Here is a 25,758-nt window from a genome sequence, read left to right as displayed (position 1 = left end):
TTTCCAGAGTAGTTGTATTATTTTACATTCACATCAACGGTGTGTGAGCGTTCTAGTTTTCTACCTCCTCACTAACACTTGGTGTGGCCAGTGATTTTCATTTTAGCCACTCTAAAATTACTGTTAGTTCATTGTGATTCTAATTTGCATTTCCCTAATGGCTTTTTAAAATTTTGAGACAGGGTCTCACTCTGTCACCCAGGCTGCAGTGGTGTGATCTCGGCTCACTGCAGCCTCTGCCTGCAAGGCTCAGGTGATTCTCCTACTACAGCCTCCCAAATCGCTGGGACCACAGGCTTGTGTCACCACACCTGGCTAATTTTTTTGTACTTTTTGTAATGGTGGGATTTTGCCATGTTGCCCAGGTTAGTCTTGAACTTTTGGTCTCAAACGATCCTCCTGCCTTGGCCTTCCAAAATGCTGGGGTTACAGGCGTGAGCCACTGCGCCTGGCTCTAATGACTTATGTCGCATGTCTTTTCATATGTTTGCCATCTTTATATCTTCTTTGATGAAGTGTCCAAATCTTTGCCATTGAAAAATAATTGTTTTCTTATTGTTGAATTTTGAGAGGTGTTGTGTTTGTGTTTCTGATATATGCTTTTGCAAATATTTTCTCCCTAGGTTGTGCCTTCTCTCTTTTTATTATTCTCTTAACAGTGTATTTCTTATTTATTTATTTTTAATTAATTAATTTTTTTTTTGAGACCGAGTCTCACTTTGTCTCCCAGGCTGGAGTGCAATGGCATGACCTTAACTCACTGTAGCCTCCGCCTCCCGGGTTCAAGTGATTGTCCTGCCTCAGACTCCTGAGTAGCCTGGGAACAGGTGCCCGCAACCACACCTGGCTAATTTTTGTATTTTTAGATGAGACAGTGTTTCGCCATGTTGGCCAGGCTGGTCTTGAACTTCTGACCTCAAGTGATCTGCCCTTGCTGGGATTATAGGTGTGAGCCACCACAACCGGCCTTAACAGTGTATTTCTTTCTTTTTTTTTTTTTTTTTTGAGACAGAGTGTTACTCTGTCACCCAGGCTGGAGTGCAGTGGCATGATCTCAGCTCACTGCAAGCTCCGCCTCCTGGGGTCACACCATTCTCCTGCCTCAGCCTCCTGAGTAGGTGGGACTACAGGCGCCCGCTACCATGCCTCGCTAATTTTTTGTGGGGTTTTTTTTGTATTTTTAGTAGAGACAGTGTTTCATGGCATTAGCCAGGATAGTCTCATGATCCCAAAGTGTTGGGATTACAGGCATGAGCCACCGCGCCGGTCAACAGTGTATTTCTAAGAACACAAATTCTTAATATTGATAAATTGTGTTTTTCCTGTTATATCTAAGAAATCTGTCTAATCCAAGATCACAGAGAAGTTCTGCTGTTTTCTTCTGGAGATTGTATAGTTTTAGGTTTTACATTTAAGTCTATGATTGATTTGGAGTTAATTTTTATATATGGTGTGAGGGATGGATGGAAAAATCACTCATGCTTGCTTCGGCAGCACATACGCTAAAATTGAAATGATACAGAGAAGATTAGCTTGGCCCCTGTGCAAGGATGACTTGCAGATTTTTGAAGCATTCTATATTTTTCAGGGAGTCTCAGGCCAAGGATGTCATCGAAGAGTACTTCAAATGCAGTAAATGAACAGATAAATCTTTGGCTCACACACACAAAAAATAAAAACACTCATATATATATCTATAGATATATATATGAGTGTTATATAGGTATATTTATAGCTATATATATGAGTGATTTTTTAAAAAAGTTGCAGTACCATTTATTGAAAACCTATCCTTTCTTCACTGAATTGCCTTTGCACCTTACTGAAAATTAGTCAGCTATGCATGTGTGAGTCTCATTCTGAATTCTCTTCTATTTCATTGATCTGTTTGTCTACTCTGATGCCAATACCACACTCTTATGTTGCGTTTTCAAACAAAATATAATATACCATGAAAGCTATATAGCACATAGAGACAGGAAATAGAATAGTGGTTTCCAAGGGCTAGAGGGAGGGGAGAAGGGGGGGGTTGCTTTTTAGTAAGTTCAGAGTTTCAGCTTTGTAAGATGACAGGAGTTGGGTGGGTAGATGTTAGAGTGGCAGCACAGCAATGTACAATGTGAATACTTAATACCACAGAAATATATACCTAAAAATTGTTCAGATAGTAAATTTTATATGTATTTTACCACTGTTTTGAAAAAATAGTTTTAACCCAAAGCTGTCTTTGGTGTTTTTTTTTGTTTGTTTTGTTTTGTTTTGTTTTTGAGAGGTGGGATCTTGCTATGGTCTTTTTTGTTTTGTGTGTCCCCCCCCTCCCCCCGCAGAGATGAGGGTTTGATATATTTAGCCCAGGCGGGTCTCAAACTCCTGAGCTCAAGCAGTCCTCCCACCTTGGCCTCCCAAAGTGCTGGGATTCCAGGCATGAACCACTGGTACCAGCCTTACCACCTTTTTTTTTTTTTTTTTTGAGATGGAGTCTCGCTCTGTCGTTCAGGCTGGAGAGCACTGGTGTAATCTCAGCTCACTGCAGCCTCCACATCCTGGGTTCAAGTGATTATACTGCCTCAACTTCCTGAGTAATTGGGACTACAGGCCTGTGCCGCCACACCCAGCTAATTTTTGTATTTTTAAGAGAGACACGGTTTCGCAGTGTTGGCCAGGCTGGTCTCGAACTTCTGACTTCAGGTGATCCACCAGCCTGGGCCTCCCAAAGTGCTGCTATTACAGGCGTGAGCCACCCTACCCAGCCTTTACCACCATATTTTAAAGAGCTATTTTGTAGGATGCCGGTACAAAACGGGTAGTCAATTTCAGTTGACTGATTTCAGAAAATGAGACTCAGAGAGGTTATCTGGTAATTGATGGGGCAGAGATTTGAAACTGTAGCCAGAATGCCTGTTATTTCCCTCTGTTGTTACACAACTACCTCAGAATTGTAATACTTTTACCCAGCATGATAAAGTTTGAACTTTACAATCTCCAGACTTAAGAAGTATTGTAAATCAGTCCTTTTAGTAATAATGGCTCGCTAATGCAGAAATGGAGGATAGTTTGAATTTATCCTCCTCATCCCCGGCCCCCATCGTCTTCCTTTTGCATGCTCATCCACTTCAGTTTCTTGAAAATTTCTAATCTAAAATCTCTAGACTTAAAGTTAACTCTTTTTTTTTTGGTACTTTTATTGTGGGAAAGTATACATAACATAGAATTTGCCATCTTAACCATTTTTGAGTGTACAACTTAGTGGCATTAAGTACATTCACATTGTTGTGCAACCATTACCTCCATCCATCTCCAGAACTTTGTCATCTTCCCAAAGTGAAACTATGTACCCATTAAATACTAACTCCCCATTCCCTTTTTTCTTCACCTTCTGGCAACCATCATTCTACCATCTGTCTCTATGAATTTGACTATTCCTAGGTACCTCATATAAGTGAAATTGTACAGTATTTGTCTTGTTGTGACTGCCAAATTTCACTTAATATAGTGTCCTCAAGATACATCATGTTGTATCATGTGTCAGAATTTTCTTCCCCTTTAAGACTGAATGATACTTCATTTTATGGATATATCACTTTTGTTAATCTGTTCATGAACATTTGGGTTTCTTCCTCCTTTTGGCTATTGTAAATAATGCTGCTATGAACACATGTGTACAAATACCTCTTCAAGATCCTGCTGTCACTTCTTTGGGATATGTACACTGAAATGAAATTGTTGGATCATATGGTATTTCTGTTTAATTTTTGGAGGAACCACCATACCATTTTCCAAACCACTGCACCATTTTACTTTTCTATCAGCAATGCACAGAGTTTCCTGTTTCTCCATACCCTTGCTAACACTTGTTCTGTTCTTTACTTTTCTTTTTTTGAGACCGGGTCTTGCTCTGTCACCCAGGCTGGAGTGCAGTTGCACGATCTTCACTTATTGCAATCTCTGCCTCCCGGAATCAAGCGATTCCTCTGCCTCAGCCTCCTGAGTGGCTGGGATTACAGACGCCCACCACCATTTCTGGCTAATTTTTTTTTTTTTCAGTAGAGACAGGGTTTTACCATGTTGGCCAGACTGGTCTCGAGCTCCTGACCGCAAGTGATCAACCTGCTTTGGCTTCCCAAAGTGCTGGGATTACAGGTGTGAGCCACTCGGCCTGACCTCTTTTATTTTAGATAATAGTCATCCTAATGGGTGTGAAGTCGTATCTCATGGTTTTGATTTGGATTTCCCTAATTAGTGGTGTTTCACATCTTTTCATGTGCTTATTGGCCATTTGTACATCTTCCTTGGAGAAATGTCTTTTCAAGTCTTCTGCCCAATTTTTAATTGGCTTGTTTTTTGTTGTTGAGTTTCAGGAGGTCTTTATGTGTTTAGATATTAATCCATCGACAGATATATGATTTGCTGTATTTTCTTCCATTTTACGGGTTGCCTTTTTACTCTCTTGAGAGTGTCCTTTGATGCACAGAAGTTTTAATTTTGATGAAGTCCAGTTTATCTATTTTTACTTGTGTTGCTTGTGCTTTTGGTGTCATAGTCAAGAAATAATTGCCAAATCCAATGTAATGAAGCTGTTTATCTATGTTTTCTCCTAAAGTTTTATCATTTTAGTTCATATGTTTAGATCTTTGATCCATTTCAAGTTGGTTTATGTAAATGGTGTAAGGTAAGGTCCAGCTTCAGTCTATTGCATATGAATATTTGGTTTTCCTAACATTGTTGAATGAAAAGGCTGTCTTCACCCGGGTGCAGTGGCTCACGCCTGTAATTCCAGCACTTTGGGAGGCCAAGGCAGATGGATTACTTGAGGTCAGGCGTTTGAGACCAACCTGACCAATATGGCGAAACCCCATCTCTACTAAAAATACAAAAATTAGCCAGGTGTGGTGGCTTGTGCCTGTAGTCCCAGGTACTTGGGAGAATGAGACAGGAGAATCGCTTAAACCTGGGAAGTGGAGGTTGCGTTGAGCCGAGATGGCACCACTGCGCACTCCAGCCTGACCAGCAGTACAAGGCTCCATCTGAAAAGAAAAGCGAAGTGAAGCACACTGTCTTTTTCCCATTGAATGGTCTTGGCACCCTAGGTGAAAATCATTTTCATTTGACCACATATACAAGGATTTATTCCTGGATTTATTTCTTGGCTTTCTATTAGATTGCATTGGTCTATGTGTCTTTTATGGATTACTCTGCAGTAATTAGGTGTTTAGATTATTAAAGGAATATATGAAAAATTTTCTTGAACTGCCACAGTGATGAAAAGAATGTAAATTGAATAAAGTATTGTATTTCTTCTAGTAAGCTGATCCTCAAAAGTTATATTACAATTATAATATCTAATAATTGTTACAGCTCCTCAGTCTGTCACCTTTTAACACCAATAATAGGAATGTACATTGGAACAAATTTTCTGGAGCAGAATTTGACACTATGTAAAGCCTTAAAAATTATGCACCCAGCAATTCCATTTATAGGACATTATTATAAGAACATTGTCATGGATGCATGAGAGAAATTAGATATAGGGGTGCTCATTTTAGTGTTTAGGGGTGTTCATCTTAATATTATATATAATACTGCAAAGTTAGAAGCCATTATGTCCATAAATAATTGGGTAATAAAATATACTTACACAAAGTTGTGCAACCATAAAAACACTGACATTGAAGAAAACTTTACAACAAATGGAAAGACATATAGCATGATTCTATTAAAATATTTGGTTTAGGCATTAAAAAAACCCTCAAGCAGCCGGCATGGTGGCTTATGCCTATAATCCCAGCACTTTGGGAGGCTAAGGCAGGAGAATCGCTTGAACCCGGGAGGCGGAGGTTGCAGTGATCACGAGGTCAAGAGAGCGAGACCATCCTGGCCAGCATGGTGAAACCCCTTCTCTACTAAAAATACAAAAAAATTAGCCAGGCATGGTGGTGGGCACCTGTAATCCCAGCTACTCAGGAGGCTGAGGCAGGAGAATCGCTTGAACCTGGGAGGCGGAGGTTGCAGTGAGCGCAGATCATGCCCCTGCACTCCAGCCTGGTGACAGAGGGAGACTTCGTCTCCAAAAAAATAATAAAAAAAACTCCTCAAGCTTAATGTATTGCCTGTTAATAGTGGTCTGTTTCTGGATAGTGGTATTATGGGTTATTAAATTTTTATTTTTGCATATGTATTTAACAATGCTATGTTATTTTTATGACAGAACAGCAAAAGGCATTTTTAAAAATTAAAAATGAAATGAAACTAGAAAGCATAGTTAAATCCTGTGGCAGAATCGGTATCTAAAAATAATCTTAGTAGGCTGAGATTGATGGACTGAATCTGGTGAAATTTAATCAGGATGGATGGAAAAAAGTATAGATAGATAGAGTAAAAGTCATATCTCTGGCTTTAAAAAAAAACACCTATAACCAATATAGAAAATGAGGCAGGGGGCATAGTAGCAGCATATGTTAAAGACTTAGGGGGTTTAATTTACTCTAGCCACTTAACTTCCTGGTTGTAAGCAGCCAGCTGTTCTCTCTCCATTTCATTTCATGTCACTCTCAGCTTAGTCTCTTGATGGGAAACCTCCACCAAGAGGTGCATCCTCATTACTGACATTTAAGTCTTCACCATTTACTCCCATCTGTTCTAGTCATCTAGTTGTCTATTCATCTTTTCTGACTTCTTTAAAGTTCTCTCTTTGGAGTCCTCCTGTTCCCGTCACTGTTGCTCATACTTCAGAGATCCATCTCAAGTGCTGCCCTCTCCTGGAAGTCTATCTCTTGTAGTGCAGTCACATTTTACTGAAATGTATAATTTCCTGGGAGTTTCACAAGTGGAGAAATTTAAATCAAGGTTTCTTGCTTTATGTGCAAAATTTGAAATAATTCAAACCCCTCTCTATTAGAAAACATGTAACTTCCTATTGCCATAGGACATACAGCTTTGAAAATGAACACTAGCTATCTTTTGTCAGTTTTTTTTGTGACCCACCAGCATTCTGAAATACAGGATATCTGTCAGTGCCATTGCTTGAAAACATTCCCCAGAAGCAGTCACTTTAAAATGGAAGTTAGATGTTGTAAACTCGGGAAGAAGGCCAAATAATGACCATGGCACAACTTGCTGCAAAATATTAAAGCTGATGCTGGGGGGTGAGGGGGCAGAATTTAAAAGCACACTTAAAATAGTTGAATTGTGAAAAGGCATAAAGAAAGCATGGTGATTAAGTGTGGGCTGAGGAGCCAGATGGCTCTAGTTCAAATCCTGAATCCAACACTTACCTATTGGATGACTTTGGCCAAATAATTCAATCTGTTTCCTCATTAAGGAAAAAAAAAAATCCCCAAAAGACAACTTGACAGTGGCTCCTCATTTTTAAAATGGGCTGATAATAAATCACCTAGGTCATGGAGTTGTGCATATTAAATAAGTTTAGTGGCCTGTAAAGCTCTTAGGAAGTGCCTAATCCATACTATGTGCTCAGTAAATATAACTGTATTTGTTTCATTAGGAAAGTTAATCCTGAACTATGTGAGATTTAAATTGGAATGTATTCTTTACATTAAATGTGACCATCCTGAAAGAAATTCTCCTTTCTTGATAGTTTCAGAGAATAGTCAGAATGCTGCCAAGCTCCTTGAAACCATGTAGTGAGAAATATAGATAGAATTGAGGGTGAGGGGAGATTTTTTTTTGCTTTAAAAATGCAGTTATGCTTATTAAAGAAAATTTGAGAAGTTTAGAAAAGTATAAAGATGACAAAAATTACTCATATTCCTGCTACCTCAGTGCTAACCATGTAAGCATTTTAGTTAATTTCTTCTAGTCATTTTCCCCTTGGACATTAATGTTTTCAGTGTACAGACATACTGTGATATAACACATTTACAGAACTGGAGGTTATTTAGCCTGGAGAAGTGAGCCAATGTAGTAGTCTAGATGAGGGATATTGGGGACCTGGTTTAGGTGAATGGCTACAGAGATAAAGCATAGGGACAGGAGACAAATGTATTTCTGAGATAGAATCAACAAACTTTAGTGTGGTGGTTTCAAAGATAGTTTTTTAGCTCTGGCTACTGAAAGAGGCAGATGGAACATAGGAGGAAGAGCATATTTGCTGGGGAAGATGTTTGGTTTTGGACATGCTGAGTTTGAGATTTGAATAGGACATCCAGATGGAAATACGTAATAGGCAGTTGAGGTATATAGCAAGGACTTGAGGGAGTAATTTGAGGGTAATCTGCTTGGGATGTGAATGAGAGCACCTCAATAAGAAAGTTTAGAATAGTCAAATATGGTGTCTAAGTGAGCTAATTTTTTACATATATATCTGACCTCTTAGTATATATCATAGCCTTTCAAGGGCAGGAATAGAGTCTCCATCCTTACTTTCCAGCACAGTACTGCTACAAAATAGTAGGTATTTGTGGAATAAGTGAATATACTGAAACAAAAGAGAGAGACCATTAATTTGGTCACTGTAGAATGAACTTTAGGAGGTCATCTTTGTCATTTATTGCCCCTTTTCTCCAATTGTGATTTCAGTTCCCAAAGAAAAATAAGAGACCATGGCTAGGTACAGTGGCTCACACCTGTAATCCCAGCACTTTGAGAGGCCAAGGTGGGAGGATCACTTGAGGCCCAGGAATTTGAGACCAGACTGGGCAACAAAGAGATCCTGTCCCTACAAAAAAATTTTCTTTTAATTGGCTGGGCATGGTGATACTCTTCTCCAGTCCTAGCTAATCAGGAGGTTGAGGTGGTTGGGAGAGAGGATCACTTGAGCCTAGGAGTTTGAGGTTACGGTGAGCTGTGATTGTACCACTGAATGCTGGCTGGGTTCAAGCAATTCTCCAGCCTCAGCTTCCCAAGTAGCTGGGACTACAGGCATGTGCCACCACACCTGGCTAATTTTTGTATTTTTAGTAGAGATGGGGTTTCACCATGTTTACCAGGCTGGTCCCAACTCCTGATCTCAAGTGATCCACCTGCCTCGGCCTCCCAAAATGCTGGGATTACAGGCGGGAGCCACCTCGCCTAGTCCAGTTTTTTAAATGCAAGATTGGGTTGAAAGGATTACAGCCATCCTTTTATTTGGATGGCTGTAATCCTTTCAACCCAATCTTGCATTAAAAAAAAAAAGAAAGGCCAGGCGCGGTGGCTCAAGCCCGTAATCCCAGCACTTTGGGAGGCCGAGACGGGCGGATCACGAGGTCAGGAGATCGAGACCATCCTGGCTAACACGGTGAAACCCCGTCTCTACTGAAAAATACGAAAAACTAGCCGGGCGAGGTGGCGGGCGCCTGTAGTCCCAGCAACTCGGGAGGCTGAGGCAGGAGAATGGCGTGAACCCGGGAGGCGGAGCTTGCAGTGCCGAGACGGGCGAATCACGAGGTCAGGAGATCGAGACCATCCTGGCTAACACGGTGAAACCCCGTCTCTACTAAAAAATACAAAAAACTAGCCGGGCGAGGTGGCGGGCGCCTGTAGTCCCAGCTACTCAGGAGGCTGAGGCAGGAGAATGGCGTAAACCCGGGAGGCGGAGCTTGCAGTGAGCTGAGATCCGGCCACTGCACTGCAGCCTGGGCGACAGAGCGAGACTCTGTCTCAAAAAAAAAAAAAAAAAAAAAAAAAAAAAAAAAAAAAAGCTGGGCGCGGTGGCTCACGCCTGTAATCCCAGCACTTTGGGAGGCTAAGGCGGGTGGATCACGAGGTCAGGAGATTGAGACCATCCTGGCTAACACAGTGAAACCCCGTCTCTACTAAAAATACAAAAAAAAAAAAAAAAATTAGCCAGGCGTGGTGGCGGGCGCCTGTAGTCCCAGCTACTTGGGAGGCTGAGGCAGGAGAATGATGTGAACCTGGGAGGTGGAGCTTGCAATGAGCCAGAGATCGCACCACTGCACTCCAGCCTGGGCCGACAGAGCAAGATACCGACTCAAAAAAAAGCAAAAACAAAAAAACAAAGGCTGGGTGTGAGGTGGCTCTTGCCTGTAGTTACCCCAGCATTTTGGGAGGCCAAGGCAGGCGGGTCACTTGAGGTCAAGAGTTCGAGACCAGCCTGGCCAACATGGTGTGAACCCCGTCTCTACTAAAAACAGAAAAATTAACCGGACCTGGTGACCCACAGTTCTAATCCCAGCTACTTGGGAGCCTGAGGTGGAAGGATCCGCTTTAATCTGGGAGGTGAAAGTTACAGTGAGCCGAGATTGCGCCACTGCACACCAACCTGGGCAACAGAGTGAGACTTCATTTAAAAAAAAAAAAAAAAAAGCCTGGCCAGCCACAGTGGTTCATGCCTGTAGTCCCAGCTACTTGGGAGGGTGAAGTGGGAGGATCACCAGCAGTGATATAGTGAGACTCTATCTCAAAAAAATTAAAAAATAAAAAAAAGGGTGATAATGAAGATTGATTATTCCAGCCATTCTTCACATACCCAGAGTATGCTTATAATGGGTATAAGAGATTTCACTACGTAATTTGAACCAACACATGAGGGGGTAAAGATTTAGGAATATAAAAAGTGTAAATTAGTATAGAGCAAACTGGAAGTTCCTCAGAGTATTGAATCTTTGAAATTGTGTAACTTCTATAAGTCCTAGTGGAATGTCTGTCAGAAGCTATTAGATTGGTGGCAAGAGCATTCTAAGTGGACAGGTGGATTGTGGAAAGACTAACCCCATCTGTATGCACTCTGTCCTTCTCTTTGCATACTTTAGTTAGCAGTTGGTTAATTTGCATGTGTGGTTTTAGCCATCATGTTGTATTGACTCATTCTGAAAGCTCTGTGAGGATAGGCCACATGTCTGCCCGCCCCCACCGCATCTAGCACTTCATGTGTGATAATCTATTGAAAAATATTTGTCAAATGAATAAAATGGTGAATGTATTCAGCAGACATTTAGTGAGACTTGAGAATGTCCTGTGGGGGTGGTAGTGGGTAGAGGAGTGGTAGGGCTATAAAGATTGATAAGACATAATGTCTGACTTTAAGGAACATAAAATCTGGCACTAAATACAAATTTTTGAAACTCCTTAATTCTTAGATTAGCCAATGCAGACAGTAAGTAACTTATTGACCTAAACCAGAATTTTTTTGTAACATAGATTTTAATGATTATTATTATTATTTTTTTTTTTTTTGAGACAGAGTCTCACTCTGTTGCCAGACTGGAGTGCAGTGGCGCGATCTTGGCTCACTGCAACCTCCGCCTCCCAGGTTCAAGTGATTCTCCTGCCTCAGCCTCCCAAGTAGCTAGGACTACAAGTGCACACCACCACGCCCAGCTAATTTTTGTATTTTTAGAGACGGGGTTTCACCCATGTTGGCCAGGATGGTCTCGATCTCTTGACTTCGTGATCCACCCGCCTCGGCCTCCCGAAGTGCTGGGATTGCAAGCGTAAGCCACAGTGCCTGGCTGATTTTAATAAATTTCTTAAGGGAGATTAGGTGAAATCTTATTATATAACAGACACCCATTCTGCATTCTCTCTCTACTAATTCAGCTGGGAAGCAGGATTGCTTAGGAGTCAGTTTATAATGCTACTCAGTTTTTTTATTTTATTAAAATTAGGGATTTGATTAAGTGATGACATGATGCTCTTCTGAAATTACAGAAGCGCATTTATCTAAAGTGACTGTGACAAAGTAGCAAGACACTTAATTGAGTAGGTGGGTATACTAAAAATAGCTCAACTGACTATAGTGATTCAGGTATGCAAAGATCAGATAATGCAATATATTAAGAGAACTTCTACTGTATATGGTATAATGGTCTAAGGTATATTTCCTTGTAAGTTGTTTCTCTCTTTTTTAAATTTTAAAGTAATCAAGATGATGCTAACAGTCAGTTACCAGAACTCATACAGGGGCCATTCGTGTGGAAACTAAAGCTGCAGAAAATCCAGCAGAATCCTGCGCTGCTGTTGTAGCTATTTGTAGTTCTTCAGGCAGAAAAATCAAAGACAGGAAGTTAGGAATCTTTGAAGACATTATTCTGGGGTAATGAATTCAGATAAGATGTATTTCACTCAAGTTAAAGCTGCCTTCTGAAAATAAGACTTGCCTATTGAAGTATCCCCAACCAAAAGCCTATTAGGAACTCCCTAGCCCTGTCAGACAGAATGTGTATTCCAGGGAGAATGTTGTATCCTGCTTATGTTAGGCTATAATACATACTTCAGGTCTTAACTAGATATACCAATTAAGCATAGACAAAACCTAATCAGTTGTCAGAAGGAAGATATATATGAACAAGAGAGAAAACAACTCCATGGAACTCAGAAGGAGAGTCCCCAAACATGAATTTGGCAGTGGTTTTTCAACACTGTCCAGGGAGAACATAAGCCAGCTTTCCACCATCATTTGGACAAATTCTTAGTGATAGGACACACATAATTTATCAGGCTTTATTTTGGTTTCATTTTCTTTTGGTTTAGATTCCATACTTGCCAGATAACTTCTCAGATGCCACAGTATGAGGAATAGGGTACCCTGTGTGGTAAGAGGACTATTCCCCCCATTGTAACCAGATAAACTGGTGTTGGCCTGTATGTTAATATTTTTCATAAACTTTACAAAAAATAAATATGTATTTTGTTGAGGATACAGGGCTAGTGAAAAATAAAAATACCAATATAACATTAACCTTTTACAAATTAGTTAGCATAAATTAGCCCTTGGAAGCCTAATCAATTCCATATGTACAGAAAAAAAAAAAAAGGATTTTATGGGACTGTAGTACTGAGAGTCATACTCAGGAATAATTCATCTCTTGTTGTAGAAGGCAGGGATCATAGTCTTATTCTTATGTATCCAGTGCTTGGCACATGGTTGAAAACTCATTGAATTTTAGAGATGGCAACTCCAGAACTATAGTGAGAACAACTAGACATTTTATGGCTCTACTCTTAGAATTATTCTGACATCAAAAGAGTAGTTATGCCATTTCTTTAACTTAGCAGAAATAATTCATTAAGTGATGAAAATAGAATCTTCTAAACAAACCAGAGCCTTAAAAGGCAAATAAAAGGTATATGCATCTATTAGGAAAAAAATGGGAGAGCTATATGTTGCGTTTGAGGACAATCTGTTTCATTATTTTTGTTTGTAAATAATTTTTAATTTTATTTTGTAGACCTTATTGCAATATGCAAGCAACAAGAATGCGTCAGAACATATTGTGTATCTTCTGGAGGTATATCGACTTGCCATCCAAAGCTTTGCCAGTGCACGTCCATACTTAACTACTGAATGTGAAGATGTCCTCTTAGTGCTTGGCAGATTAGTACTGTAAGTTTAAGAACTTAAATCACTCTTAAAATTGAGTACCATTGGTCGTATTGTTTGCCTGGTTTCTCTTTACAGTGGCATCACATTTATTCTTCAGAGCACCATTAGAGTCATACCATTGAATGAAATTTCCTTTGTACTCATGTTGCCAGGAGATACAGTCCAAGTGAAGCTCCAGCCAAGCAACATCATCTTTAACTTGCCTCTAGAGTCTCTTTTCCTATTCAGGCTTGGAATCTGAGAATGATATATTTCTGTCCCTTAGGTATAGATTGATTTAAATGACAGAATACCTGGAAACTGGTAGTCTTTGAAGAACATCTTGGCAAAAACAACATGAAATTCTGCAATTTGATTATATTTGAACTAAGAATAATTTTATTAGCAAAAAATATCAGGGTACAGTATAAGATTACCATCCTAAGAAAGAGATCATGATTTAGGGTGGGCATGGTGGCACACGCCTGTAATCCCAGCACTTTGGGAGGAGGCTGAGGCATGAGAATCGCTTGAACCTGGGAGGTGGAGCTTGCAGTGAGCCAAGATGGCGCCACTGCACTCCAGCCTGGGTGAGGGAGTGAGACTGTCTCAAAAAAAAAAAAAAAAAAAAAAAGAACATGATTTAGCTGTTGTTTTAATATTTAACTGCATAGTAGTAGACAAAATTACATCTTTATTGTAATTTTCATCTGCAAATTGAAAAGATACAACAGCTATTCAGTTTTAGCTGGGCATCACCTTGTTCAACTTATAGACTGTTTAGTGAGATGACTTCTAGTCTAGATGGTTTATTTTTTTTTTTTTTTTCTAGCTTCACCTGTTTTGCTTCCTATTCTCCAATGGCCCTGTATGGAAGACCAGCATTCCTGGTTTTATGATCCTATTTTTCCTTCTACCAAGTCTTAGTTTCTGTTTTACCTTTTGTAATCTCTAAGGGGTAAAGGATAATTCTGCAGGGTTTTAGAGAGGTGTTGATTCCTTGGTATTTTGAGTTGATCATTATTCAAGTTGTGCATTTCTTTTCTCAAAAAAAATCTTCCTGTTATTTCTTTTCTGTGTCTTCTGGATAATAGTTAGAAAAAGGAAACTCTTACGCTTGGTTTTTTCAGAGGTAAGGAAACGACTTTGCTAGTCTTCCTGTTTCCTCTGCAAGTGACAGAAACCTATAGATAACAGTTACATATATTTATCATTTTATCAGCTGAATTGACAGTAGTATGAGCTCCCATTTTTGTCTACTGGAATTAGAATTGTCCTATACGGGTGCCTCTTCACACCCAAATAAACAAAATAAAACTGCTTGGAATGTGATTTCTAAAGAGCTTATTATATTCTTACCAAATGTACTAAAGCAACAATGTAAATATAAAGCCTTGTGGTCTTTCTTTTTTCCTCCTTTTTAGATTGAACAGTCAGTATAACAACTCTGAAGAAAATTTTGAAGAGTAAAAACATTTAAAATAGTCTAAACAAATGTAAAATAGATTTTTAGTATTGCTGTCATACTCTAATTATTACTGTAACCACCTTTATATACTTACTCATTTTTATTGTAGGAGTTGTTTTGAATTACTGCTTTCAGTATCTGAAAGTGAACTGCCTTGTGAAGTCTGGTTACCATTCCTTCAGTCTCTGCAGGTGAGTTGATTTTAACTCAGAAAAATTTTCTGTATCCAAGACACCTGATTGATTACTCCTAGCAAACTAAAATTAAAACCTTAGAACAAAAACAAAACTTATTATATATTGGTATTAAGTTCATCAAATGACAAAAAGGCCCGTCACTTGAAGGGGATGTATTAAAAATGGTTTTTTTTCATTTGGTTTTGTTTGCCTTGACATAGTTAGAAATCAACAGAAAAGTTTCATTATTCAAACAAAGTTTACACAGCATAAAGCTATCAAAATCATACACGATTATTAAGGAACAATATTTGGATCCTTCGTAGCATACTTATTGGTAACCTTCAATGTACAAAACACTATTTCTTTACATCTAAGGTTCACCTTTTTCTTCCTAACACCTTAAGAATTGTACCCGGCTGGGTGTGGTGGCTCACGGCTGTAATCCCAACACTTTGTGAGGCCAAGGCAGGCGGATCACTTGAGGTCAGGAGTTTGCAACCAGTCTGGCCAACATGCTGAAACCCTGTCTCTACTAGAAAATACAAATATTAGCCAGGCATGGTGGTGGGCGCCTGTAATCCCAGCTACTTGGGAGGCTGAGGCAGGAGAATCACTTGAACCCAGGAGGCAGAGGTTGCAGTGAGCCAAGATCGTGCCGGTGCACTCCAGCCTGAGCAACAAAGTGAGACTCCATCTCAAAAAAAAAAAAAAAAAAAAAAGCATAATAAATAATAGACCGGGCATGGTCTATGGACTATAGTCCCAGCCACTCAGGAGGCTGAGGCAAGAGAATCTCTTGAGCCCAGAAGTCGGAGGCTGCAGTGAGATACGATCACATCACTGCACTCCAGCCTGGGTGACAGGGCTCATCTCTAAAATAATAGGACTCATCTCTAAAAATAAATGCATTCTGTCATTCATTTATTGATCACTAATTATGTACCAATCACTGCTTTATACTACATGTTACTTGTTTTATATCTTCTAATCAAATTACAAACCTTATAGTGTGAGGATTATTTGAATCTCCATTTACAAATGGGGAGACAGGTGAAGAGAGGTTAATTAGCTTGGCCAAAGTTACACACAGATTTCAAACCCTGAGCTTACTTTGTTAACCACTTCCTCGAGGACACAGCTTAGACCTGTTGTAGCAGCTTAGACCTGTTTCATGTAGGCACAAATAAAGACATGCATATTAACAGACACACTTCATTATCTGAACATTTCTTTCCTCTGGAATGCATAACCCAAAATGAAATGATATAATGTTCTCTTTAGTGAGAAGAGGATTCTTCGTCATGTTCTTGGCCTATTTAAATCCCTGTAATGCAGTCCTAATAGCTCACATATCTGTACAGCTGCTAAAATCATCTTTCATGCGTAGCACTTTGATTTTTGTCACTCTGTGTTCTGAAGCCTGCCAGTTGTTTTGTTCTGGCATATGGCATTCTAGAAGGGCAAATCCTAATTAGGACTATTACTACTATATTAATACTGTTCCAGTATCCCATATCTCAAATGCTTGGGAGTATTTTGGATTTTGGAATATTTGCATTATACTTAGTAGTTCAGCATCCCTAATCTGAAAATCCAAAATGCTCCAGTGAGCATTTCTTTTGAGCATCGTGTTGATGCTTAGAAAGTTTTGGATTTGGGGAAAATTTTGGATTTCAGATTTTTGGATTAGGGATACTCATCCTCTATCCTTTTTAGAGAGAAATCTCTCACATTGCTTTATTCTTTTCTTAGATAGCTTGCTTGAATAAAATAGTTGCCTCTTTTTCCATTTTTCAGCTTAAAAGTGTGTAAGCTTTTTCAGGTTTATCAGATGTGTAGGATATATTTTTTAACATGTGTTCAGTAAATAAATGTAGTGGGGGTACACATAAATGTTAAGACATGATCCCTGTTGAAATCCAAAAGATAAAAAACCCTTAATTTTTCCTATTTTATATTATAAATGGACAAGGCAGCAAATGCAGATGGGGGAGACTTTATATCTTGTAGTTTTCACTTGAGTGAATACTAAACTATATTCTTAGGCCTGTGAACATTTTTGGCTTATAGTTTCCAAAGAAATGTTGACATAAATGGAAGCTTACGTTGCTAGAGAATTTCAGCAGTTTAAAATAAGGGAAACAAGAATTTTAGAACATGGGAACAAGCTCATCATAATCAATAATCCTCAGTAGTAATAGAGGACAGTGAGACATATACGTCATCATTTATACTGAATTAATTTTCTGACTCCTTTTCCCTCACACTTGAACTTTAATGAACAAACTATTGGTAAATACATTTTGTTTGTTTGCTGAGCTAATAACTTAGATTTTAGAGTCACCTATCATTTAAATAGCAAGTTTTTAGACGAATTTAAGCAATTATTTAACGATTTGTGTCACTAATAGTCCTGTAATTCCTGTTAGAGGAATAGGCAGCTTGTGTGAATACTGCAGAATTCTTTAAAAGAAAGCAGCACTGGTGGCTTTAAAATAATTAAATCAACGGACACAGTGGCTCATGCCTTTATTCCCAACACTTTGGGAGTCTGAGGCAGGTGGATCACCTGAGGTCAGGAGTTCAAGACCAGCCTAGGCCAACGTGGCGAAACCTCGTCTCTACTGAAAATACAAAAATTAGCCAGGTGTGGTGGCAGGTGCCTGTAATCTCAGGTACTTGGGAGGTTTAGGTAGGAGAATCGCTTAAACCTGGGAGGCAGAGGTTGCAGTGAGCTGAAATCACGCTATTGCACTCCATCTTGGGCAAAAAGAGCGAAATTCTATCTTCAAAGGAAACAAACAAACAAAAAAACAAAAACTCCAAATATCCAACAGTAATGCAAGGACCTATCTTGAATTGTTGTGCTAATTTTACCAGGGAGGAATTCAGGAAAACATTTTAAAGGCACTCTTTTACTTAGTGAAAACATCCTAGTTATTTATTTGTTTATTTTTGAGACGGAGTCTTGTTCTGTCACCCAGACTGGAGTGCAGTGGCACAATCATGGCTCACTGCAACCTCCGCCTCGCAGGCTCAAGTGATTCTCCTGCCTCAGCCTCCCGAATAGCTGGAACTATAGGCTGGCGCCACCACGCCTGGCTAATTTTTTGTATTTTTAGTAGAGACAGAGTTTTGTCATGTTGGCCACACTGGTCTTGAACTCCTGACCTCAGGTGATCCACCCACCTCGGCCTCCCAAAGTGCTAGGATCACAGGCATGAGCCACTGTGCCTGGCCCCATCCTAGTTTTTTTTTTTTTTTTTAAAAAAAACAGCAACAGAGGCCGGACGCGGTGGCTCACGCCTGTAATCCCAGCACTTTGGGAGGCCGAGGCGGGTGGATCACGAGGTCAGGAGTTCAAGACCAGTCTGGCCAAGATGGTGAAACCCTGTCTCTACTAAAAATACAAAAATTAGCTGGGCGTGGTGGCAGACGCCTGTAATTCCAGCTACTCGGGAGGCTGAGGTAGGATAATTACTTGAACCCAGGGGGTGGAGGTTGCAGTGAGCCAAGATCACACCAGTGCACTCCAGCCTGGGTGACAGAGTATGATTCTGTCTTTAAAAAAAAAAAAAAAAAAAAAAGCTGCAACAGAATTTCACAAGGCTTTAAGGATAGTCTTTTTGTTTTTGGTTACTTATTTTTAGGAAATCCAAAGTATAGATTCTTTCAGTTCTTAGGTGTATCAGATATGTTGAAAAGGCAAAACTAATTTTTATATTGTTAACTTATTTTCTGGGTATGCTGTTCTTGTTCTAGGAGTCACATGATGCATTATTGGAATTTGGGAATAATAACCTACAAATATTGGTTCATGTTACCAAGGAAGGGGTGTGGAAAAACCCAGTTCTTCTTAAAATTCTGTCTCAACAGCCAGTGGAAACAGAGGAAGGTAAGGCTTAAGACTATATTGGATAAGGATTTAGTTCTGAGAAAGTTGGAATTGATTATGGGTTAAAATTTTGGGAATTTCACTTGTGTATATATCTAGTCTTTCTGCTTTGAGCAGTAAAAATTAACCATTAGCATTTAATGTTTTGCTTAAGTAAGGATTCTTGCATTGTTAGATCGTTTTTGCACTCATTTTTAAATTTTGCGTTGAGTAACAATGTTCATACAAAGTTCCTGAGATAGAAATGAATAATCTGCTGTAATCTTTGGTGTGTGGTAGAGCTTTGCTTAGACTTTTCTTGTTTTTTTTTTTTTTGAAACAGAGTTTTGCTCTGTCGCCCAGGCTGGAGTGCAGTGGCAGGATTTCGGCTCACTGCAACCTCCACCTCCTGGGTTCAAGCGATTCTCCTGCCTCAGCCTCCTGAGTAGCTGGGATTACAGGCGCGCGCCACCGTGCCTGGCTAAGTTTTGTGTTTTTAGTAGAGATGGGGCTTCACCATGTTGGTCAGGTTGGTCTCGAACTCCTGACATTGTGATCCACCTGCCTTGGCCTCCCAAAGTGCTGGGATTATAGGCACAAGCCACCGTGCCCGGCCTGCTTATGTCTTTTTTATTGGCTGCAATAACCGAGGGCCGTGAAAAAAATTTCTTTTTTCTTCTATATATAGGAAATAATTGGAATTCATTGTTTTGGAGATGCAAAGAATGAAGTTTTGTTGTTTTTGTTTTGTTTTAATTTGAGACAAGGTTTCACTCTGCCACCCAGGCTGGAGTGGCACAATTATGGCTCACTGCAGTCTCTGCCTTTCAGGCTCGAGCGATCCTCCTGCCTCTGCCTCACAAGTAACTGGGACTAAGGCATGCGCCACTGTGCACAGTTACTTTTTCTATTTTTTGTGGATATGGGGGTCTTACTATGTTGCCTAGGCTGGTCTTGAACTCCTAAGCTCAAGAGATTCTTCTGCCTTAGCCTCCCAAAGTGCTGGGATTACAGGCATGAACCACCATACCCGGCCAGAATGAAATTTTTTATTTGCAAAATTGTCAGTTGAAGACCAGAAAAATTATGGATTTGAATTGATACTTGCATTTTAGGTACGCAAAATATTTTGTTTGATATAGCCAACAATTGTAACTTCATTTCCGTCAAGTTAGTGGAAAGTTCAAAGGATTACACTCTGTTAAGTACATTTTTTGCTATAAAAACAGATTTTAGAATAATTATTACACATTTTGAGATATCTTTAGGTCTTAGAAGTAGCCATTTGATTGTTGATCCTTTAAAATATCCTAGTTAGCTTATCCATTCACCCAGCTTGAGCACCTACCATATACATGGTGTTTGGACCTCTCTGTATAGTGAGAAGATGGGCATAAAGGCACTTACATTTTTTCTTGCTCCGTTTCCTCTGATCATTCTAGTGCTTACCAGTTGCACTGACAAGAAAAAAAAAGAATAAGGAAAAGAGCTGTTAAGTAGAAAAAGATTGGTATTTATTGTTTTCCGTTGAGGTCCTCAATAAACGGCATCCCTTTATAAATGTAGATAGATGGAGGCTAAAATAACACCTTTGTTATTGACAAAAGCTGTTAGAGCCAGGTAATTTCAGAAACATCCCAGAATTGGGCAGATTCCTATCCAGATAAGTCTTTGACTGGGGCGGAGGAGATTGCATGTTTTGTGCAGGCAGGCCCAAGCCCAAGAGGGAAAAAGGGTGGGGTTGAGTTAAACATCCTTAGTGTATTTTCCCCTGATAATACTAATCAACTATGTCACCCCACCTCTGGAGTTAACAGTAATTAATCATTTTTAACATAGAAAAAACATCAGTAAATGGGGAGAAGCATTGCTTACCTAACATTCTTGGTATCTTGTCTATTCAGTAAATATTAATTAAGCACCCACTATCTTTAAGACGCTGAATAGGTACATGATAACCTCCATATCTAAGGAATTATGTTGAGGACCACAGTATAAGTGGGAGGTAACATGTAGCCTGCCTCCTTTCACAGTTGACCCTTAATCTAATTTTGGGTCAAAAGATTAAAAAGCTTTCTTTCTATCTCTGCTGCCCCTGCAGGCCAGATATTTAACATATTTGATACCAAAAAGCAGTGATGTTCATATCACTGATTGTCTTCTGTAATAAGTGCCAATTGTTGATACTTTTACCTGACATTCATGTGACATGATTAGTAAAGACGCCATGGAAGAGCTGTTTTTCTTTTTTTTTTTGAGATGGAGTTTCGTTTTTGTTACCTAGGCTGGAGTGCAATGGCGCGATCTCAGCTCACCGCAACCTCCGCCTCGGGGTTTAAGCAATTCTCCTGCCTTAGCCTCCTGAATAGCTGGGATTACAGGCATGTGCCACCATGCCCAGCTAATTTTGTATTTTTAGTAGAGACGGGGTTTCTCCATGTTGGTCAGGCTGATCTTGAACTCCTGACCTCAGGTGATCTGGCCTCAGCTTCCCAAAGTGCTGGAATTGGCAGGCGTGAGCCACCGCACCCGGCCTCTTTTTTTTTTTTTTTTTTTTCCTAAAGACGAGTTTTGCTCTTGTTGCCCAGGCTAGAGTACAATGGCGTGATCCTGGCTCACTGCAACCTCCACCTCCTGGGTTCAAGTGATTCTCCTGCCTCAGCCTCCCAAGTAGCTGGGATTACAGGCATGTGCCACCACACCCGGCTAATTTTTTGTCTTTAGTAGAGATGAGTTTTCACCATGTTGGTCAGGCTGGTCTCGAACTCCTGACCGCAGATGATCCATCTGCCTCAGCCTCCCAAAGTGCTGTGATTACAGGTGTGCACCACCGTGCCTGGCAGAACTGTTTTTCAACTGGATCTTAAGTGTTACTCTTTTTACATAATGAAGTATATAGTATAAGATGAAGTGTCATGATGTCTGCACCTTTCTTTTAAATGGTTCTGAAAAAGAGAAGGCAAAGAAATATGGCAAACCAGTTCAATTGTTAAATTTGGATGGAAGGGAGGGTATAAAAACTAAAACAAATTTTTTTATAGAAATGTTTGAAGAAATGAGATAGAGAAAAGATTATGATTGGGAGACATTGTTTTAAATATTGAAGCATATGGTAGATTTCCTTTCAATAAAGAAATTTAAAGATTGATATCTTCAAGTGATTTGTAAAATACAAGATTGAGCTATATGTTAAAATTGATTTAGCAGCAGTTTAACTATAGTTATAATTATTGAATAAAATAGCTTACTGCATGGAAAATAATAGTATAGTTTTCAGAGTGCCTGCTCTGTGTTGGGCACTGTATTTGTGCTTTCATATCTCATTTAATCCATGAAACAGGTAAGAGATTACACATACCCAAGACCACGTAGTTAAAATTGTGGAGGCAGAATTTGAGCCCAGGTGAGATGACGTTAAAACATTTTTGATTGGAGAGTGATGACCCTTCGGTTGCTAAGTGCATGGTTTAATTAAACATCTGTAATATACAAGGCCTTGTGCACTAAGCTGTAGGGAATACAAAGGCTAACGAGACATGGTATTTGTTCACAAATTGCTGACAGTGTAATAAAGGAGATATCAGAGACAATAGTAAGTACTATTGAACATTTACTCTATGTCTGGCCTTGTGGTGAGTCTTATCTGCATCTTTAGTATTTCTTTAATTTGTTCATCCATGTGAGATGGATATAACTAACCTTTTTACAGATGAAGAAACTTGAGTCTCAGAGAGTTCAGTTAATTTGTCCAAGGGTCTCACAGCTATGTGTCAGAATCAGGTTTCAACCTCAGATCAGTGATTATAAAGCCTGAAATGTTAACCTTTGTACACTATAATCCCTTATCACTGTTCTTAGAGAAAACTAAATGTGGGGAAAGAAGTAAAATGCTGTGGGAATTTGTAAGGTGATAGGTTGTATAGGTAATACGCCTGTTATCAGGTACGTTGCTTCCTGTGGGATTTGCAGAATTGCTTACAACCTCATATGGCAGATAAATAGAGCAGAATCTGATGTTAGGCAGAATAGGATATAGGGGAGACATGACAGGAAATAATAGGCATGAATTAGATTGGAGATGATTAGAAAAGAATTGCTAGGACATAATAACTAAGTTGATTTCCTTGAGGAAAGGAAGTATCAAGGAAGGATAATGCCAAAATTTTATTGTTGTATAATTGAGAGAATATCATTGCTGAAAATAGAAGTAAGGAATAAGGAGCTATGTGAGTGAAGGGTATGATTGTGAGTTCATCTTGTGGAATTTAGTAACTGTTGGACGAAAATGGAAAGTCCAAGTGATTGTGACCTGTTTTCCCTCCATGCTTTTTGACCTTGGCTACGTATTAGAGTATCTGTGGGATTTTTTTTTTTTTTTTTTGAGACGGAGTCTTGCTCTGTCACCCAGGCTGGAGTGCAGTGGCCGGGTCTCAGCTCACTGCAAGCTCCGCCTCCCGGGTTTACGCCATTCTCCTGCCTCAGCCTCCCAAGTAGCTGGGACTACAGGCGCCCGCCACCTCGTCCGGCTAGTTTTTTGTATTTATAGTAGAGACGGGGTTTCACCGTGTTATCCAGGATGGTCTCGATCTCCTGACCTCGTGATCCGCCCGTCTCGGCCTCCCAAAGTGCTGGGATTACAGGCTTGAGCCACCGCGCCCGGCCCTATCTGTGGGATTTAAAACCAAAAAACATACATCCCAAGGTCCAGACTCCACTTGCTAAATCATAATCTCCAGAGTTGGAGCTCTGGAATCCAGAACTTTTTGAAGTGCCTTAGGAAATGGGCACTTACATATTGCTGATGGGAATATAAATTGGTTCAATTTTTGGAGACCAATTTGGCAGTATGAGTCAGTATTACAAGTGAACAGAGCCTTTAGCAATTCCGCATCTAGGAATTTGTTCTGTAGATTTATTCACATGTTTCAGATGACCTATATATAGGGTTGTAAGTCGCAGCATTATTGATGATTGACAGAGATTGGAAACAGCCTGCAAGTGTATCAGTAGGGGATTGGTTAAATATAGTACATCCATACCACTGAATGCTATTCAGTTGTTAAAAATAAGAAGGTAGCTCTAACTGTACAGATGATAGAGTAACCTGTATTATATATTAAGTGGCAAAAGAAAATGTTTTCCATACTCAGAATATTTCTGGAAGGAAAAACAAGAAATTGGAAACTTGTTGTTTCTCGGGGTGGGAAACCAGAGCACTGGGGTCAGGGTAGGAGGGAGAAAAACTTTAACTGTATAGCTTTTTGTGTCCTTTTGAAATCTGTGATTATATCTATATTTTTTCTTTATTTTTTTTAAAGGATAATTTTACGATTGATTCTGATATGTAGTTAAAATTGGGCCAGTCATTTATCCTTAGTATAAACCATTGCTACTCTAGACAGACACACACACACACACACACACACACACACACACACACACACACACACACACACACACACCCATCTGGGAGCTTGTTAGAAAAGCAAAATTTCAGGTCCCAGACCTAGTAAATCAGAATCTGCATTTTAATAAGCTCCCCAGGTGACCCAGAAGGCACTTTCAAGTCTGAGAGATACTGTGTTAGATTAACCACCTAAAGCAGTTTGTTTACTCACCACTTGACTTGACATGCAATATTCTCACCTCTATTCTTTAAGTAATATTATGTAGTGATGTCACATTCTTGTTGGATATTTACTATTCGAAAATTGAGGGCTCATCCAGAGCACTGTTCAGTCAATGCCAAGTGCCTAATATTCAGTATGGCTCAGAAGTATGGAAGTACAGAAGTACTGAGCTTCAGTACTTCTGAAGCTTTCAGAGTAGCATTTTCCAAAGTGTGTACTGAACCAGGAACACATGTTTTACAGGTTACTAATATGTATAAAAGGGTTCTCTGGTCAAATCAGTTTGGGAAACATTGGGTTTTTAAATAAAAGTGAACAGTTTTCTTTATTGCAGGACTGTTCAGAGATTTGACCAAGGAATCCTTTTTTTTTCTAGGACTATCTCTCAGGTCTTTTGGTCGGTGGAACACACTTTGAGAAATGCCTGGTTTAGAGGAAAGAGCACCACTGGCTTTGGAATCCTTGGCAAGTTACCTAACTTCTGTGAATGTTAATTTTCCTAACCTTAGACTGGGGATAATAATACTTGCCTTGGTGGTGGTGTGAAGAATAAATGAAAGGTATATAAAAATATGCAGCTTAAAACTTGATGTCTCATAAGCATTCAGTTGATAGTTGTTAATATTACATAGGTTACTTGCTTCATTTCTTGCATTTATGCTTATAGTTCATTTCACTATTTCTTAATTTTCCTCTCATCTCTGTTAGATGAATATTGAGACCAGAATAAACTTCCCATTTATATAAACTAAATTTTTATTAACTAAAAATCAAATAAAAAGATCTGAAATGTTCATCTTAACAAATCTGACATGTTATGTGGTATGTTGTCAAACTGTTTTATTTTTCATTTTTTCTAGTCAATAAATTGATTGCACAAGAAGGACCTTCCTTTCTGCAAATGCGAATAAAACATTTGTTGAAATCTAACTGCATCCCCCAGGCTACTGCTTTATCAAAACTATGTGCAGAATCTAAAGAAATTTCAAATGTGTCATCTTTTCAGCAAGCGTATATCACATGTTTATGTTCTATGCTGCCTAATGAAGATGCTATTAAGGAGGTGAGTAAATAATTGTCATCATTCAAACTTGGTATTAATTTAATAGATTTATATATATATATATATATTGCATAGTTTATTTTTTCCCTTTAGAATGAAAACCAAGATTCATTTTTTTCAGGCTACCAAAATGTACGATTTTAATCGTATATTTAACTGCTCAACAGATAGAATGTAGTATTTTAGAGTAGATTTGAAAAGTAGATAAGAATATACAAAGGGATGTTTACTTGTTTGGATGATGATTTGCTGTGAAATCTTTAAATGTGAAAGTTGTTTTTTC

At 39.2% G+C, this 25,758-nt stretch overlaps 1 protein-coding gene and 1 non-coding gene across 4 annotated transcripts in view; both read left to right on the top strand.

The window, feature by feature from the left end:
• Positions 1-25,758, top strand: part of LOC105494801 (RLF zinc finger) — an 80,599-nt gene that overhangs the window by 15,284 nt on the left and 39,557 nt on the right. The window contains exons 2-5 of one of the 3 annotated variants that reach the window (XM_011763638.3): positions 13,128-13,282; positions 14,839-14,920; positions 18,671-18,803; positions 25,273-25,475. In XM_011763638.3, the coding sequence (XP_011761940.3) occupies positions 13,128-13,282; positions 14,839-14,920; positions 18,671-18,803; positions 25,273-25,475 (573 nt within the window). Of the gene's footprint in view, positions 1-13,127; positions 13,283-14,838; positions 14,921-18,670; positions 18,804-24,806; positions 24,973-25,272; positions 25,476-25,758 lie in introns of those variants that run through there. The other 2 variants (XM_024796919.2, XM_024796918.2) reach the window with 2 other exon arrangements.
• Positions 1,479-1,585, top strand: LOC112429080 (U6 spliceosomal RNA). Its single transcript, XR_003021209.1, has one exon. It is a non-coding gene; the product is annotated as a U6 spliceosomal RNA (small nuclear RNA).

This window comes from Macaca nemestrina, chromosome 1, assembly GCF_043159975.1.
Source record: "Macaca nemestrina isolate mMacNem1 chromosome 1, mMacNem.hap1, whole genome shotgun sequence".
Classification (NCBI taxonomy): domain Eukaryota; kingdom Metazoa; phylum Chordata; class Mammalia; order Primates; family Cercopithecidae; genus Macaca; species Macaca nemestrina.
This window is presented reverse-complemented; position numbering and strand designations above follow the sequence as displayed.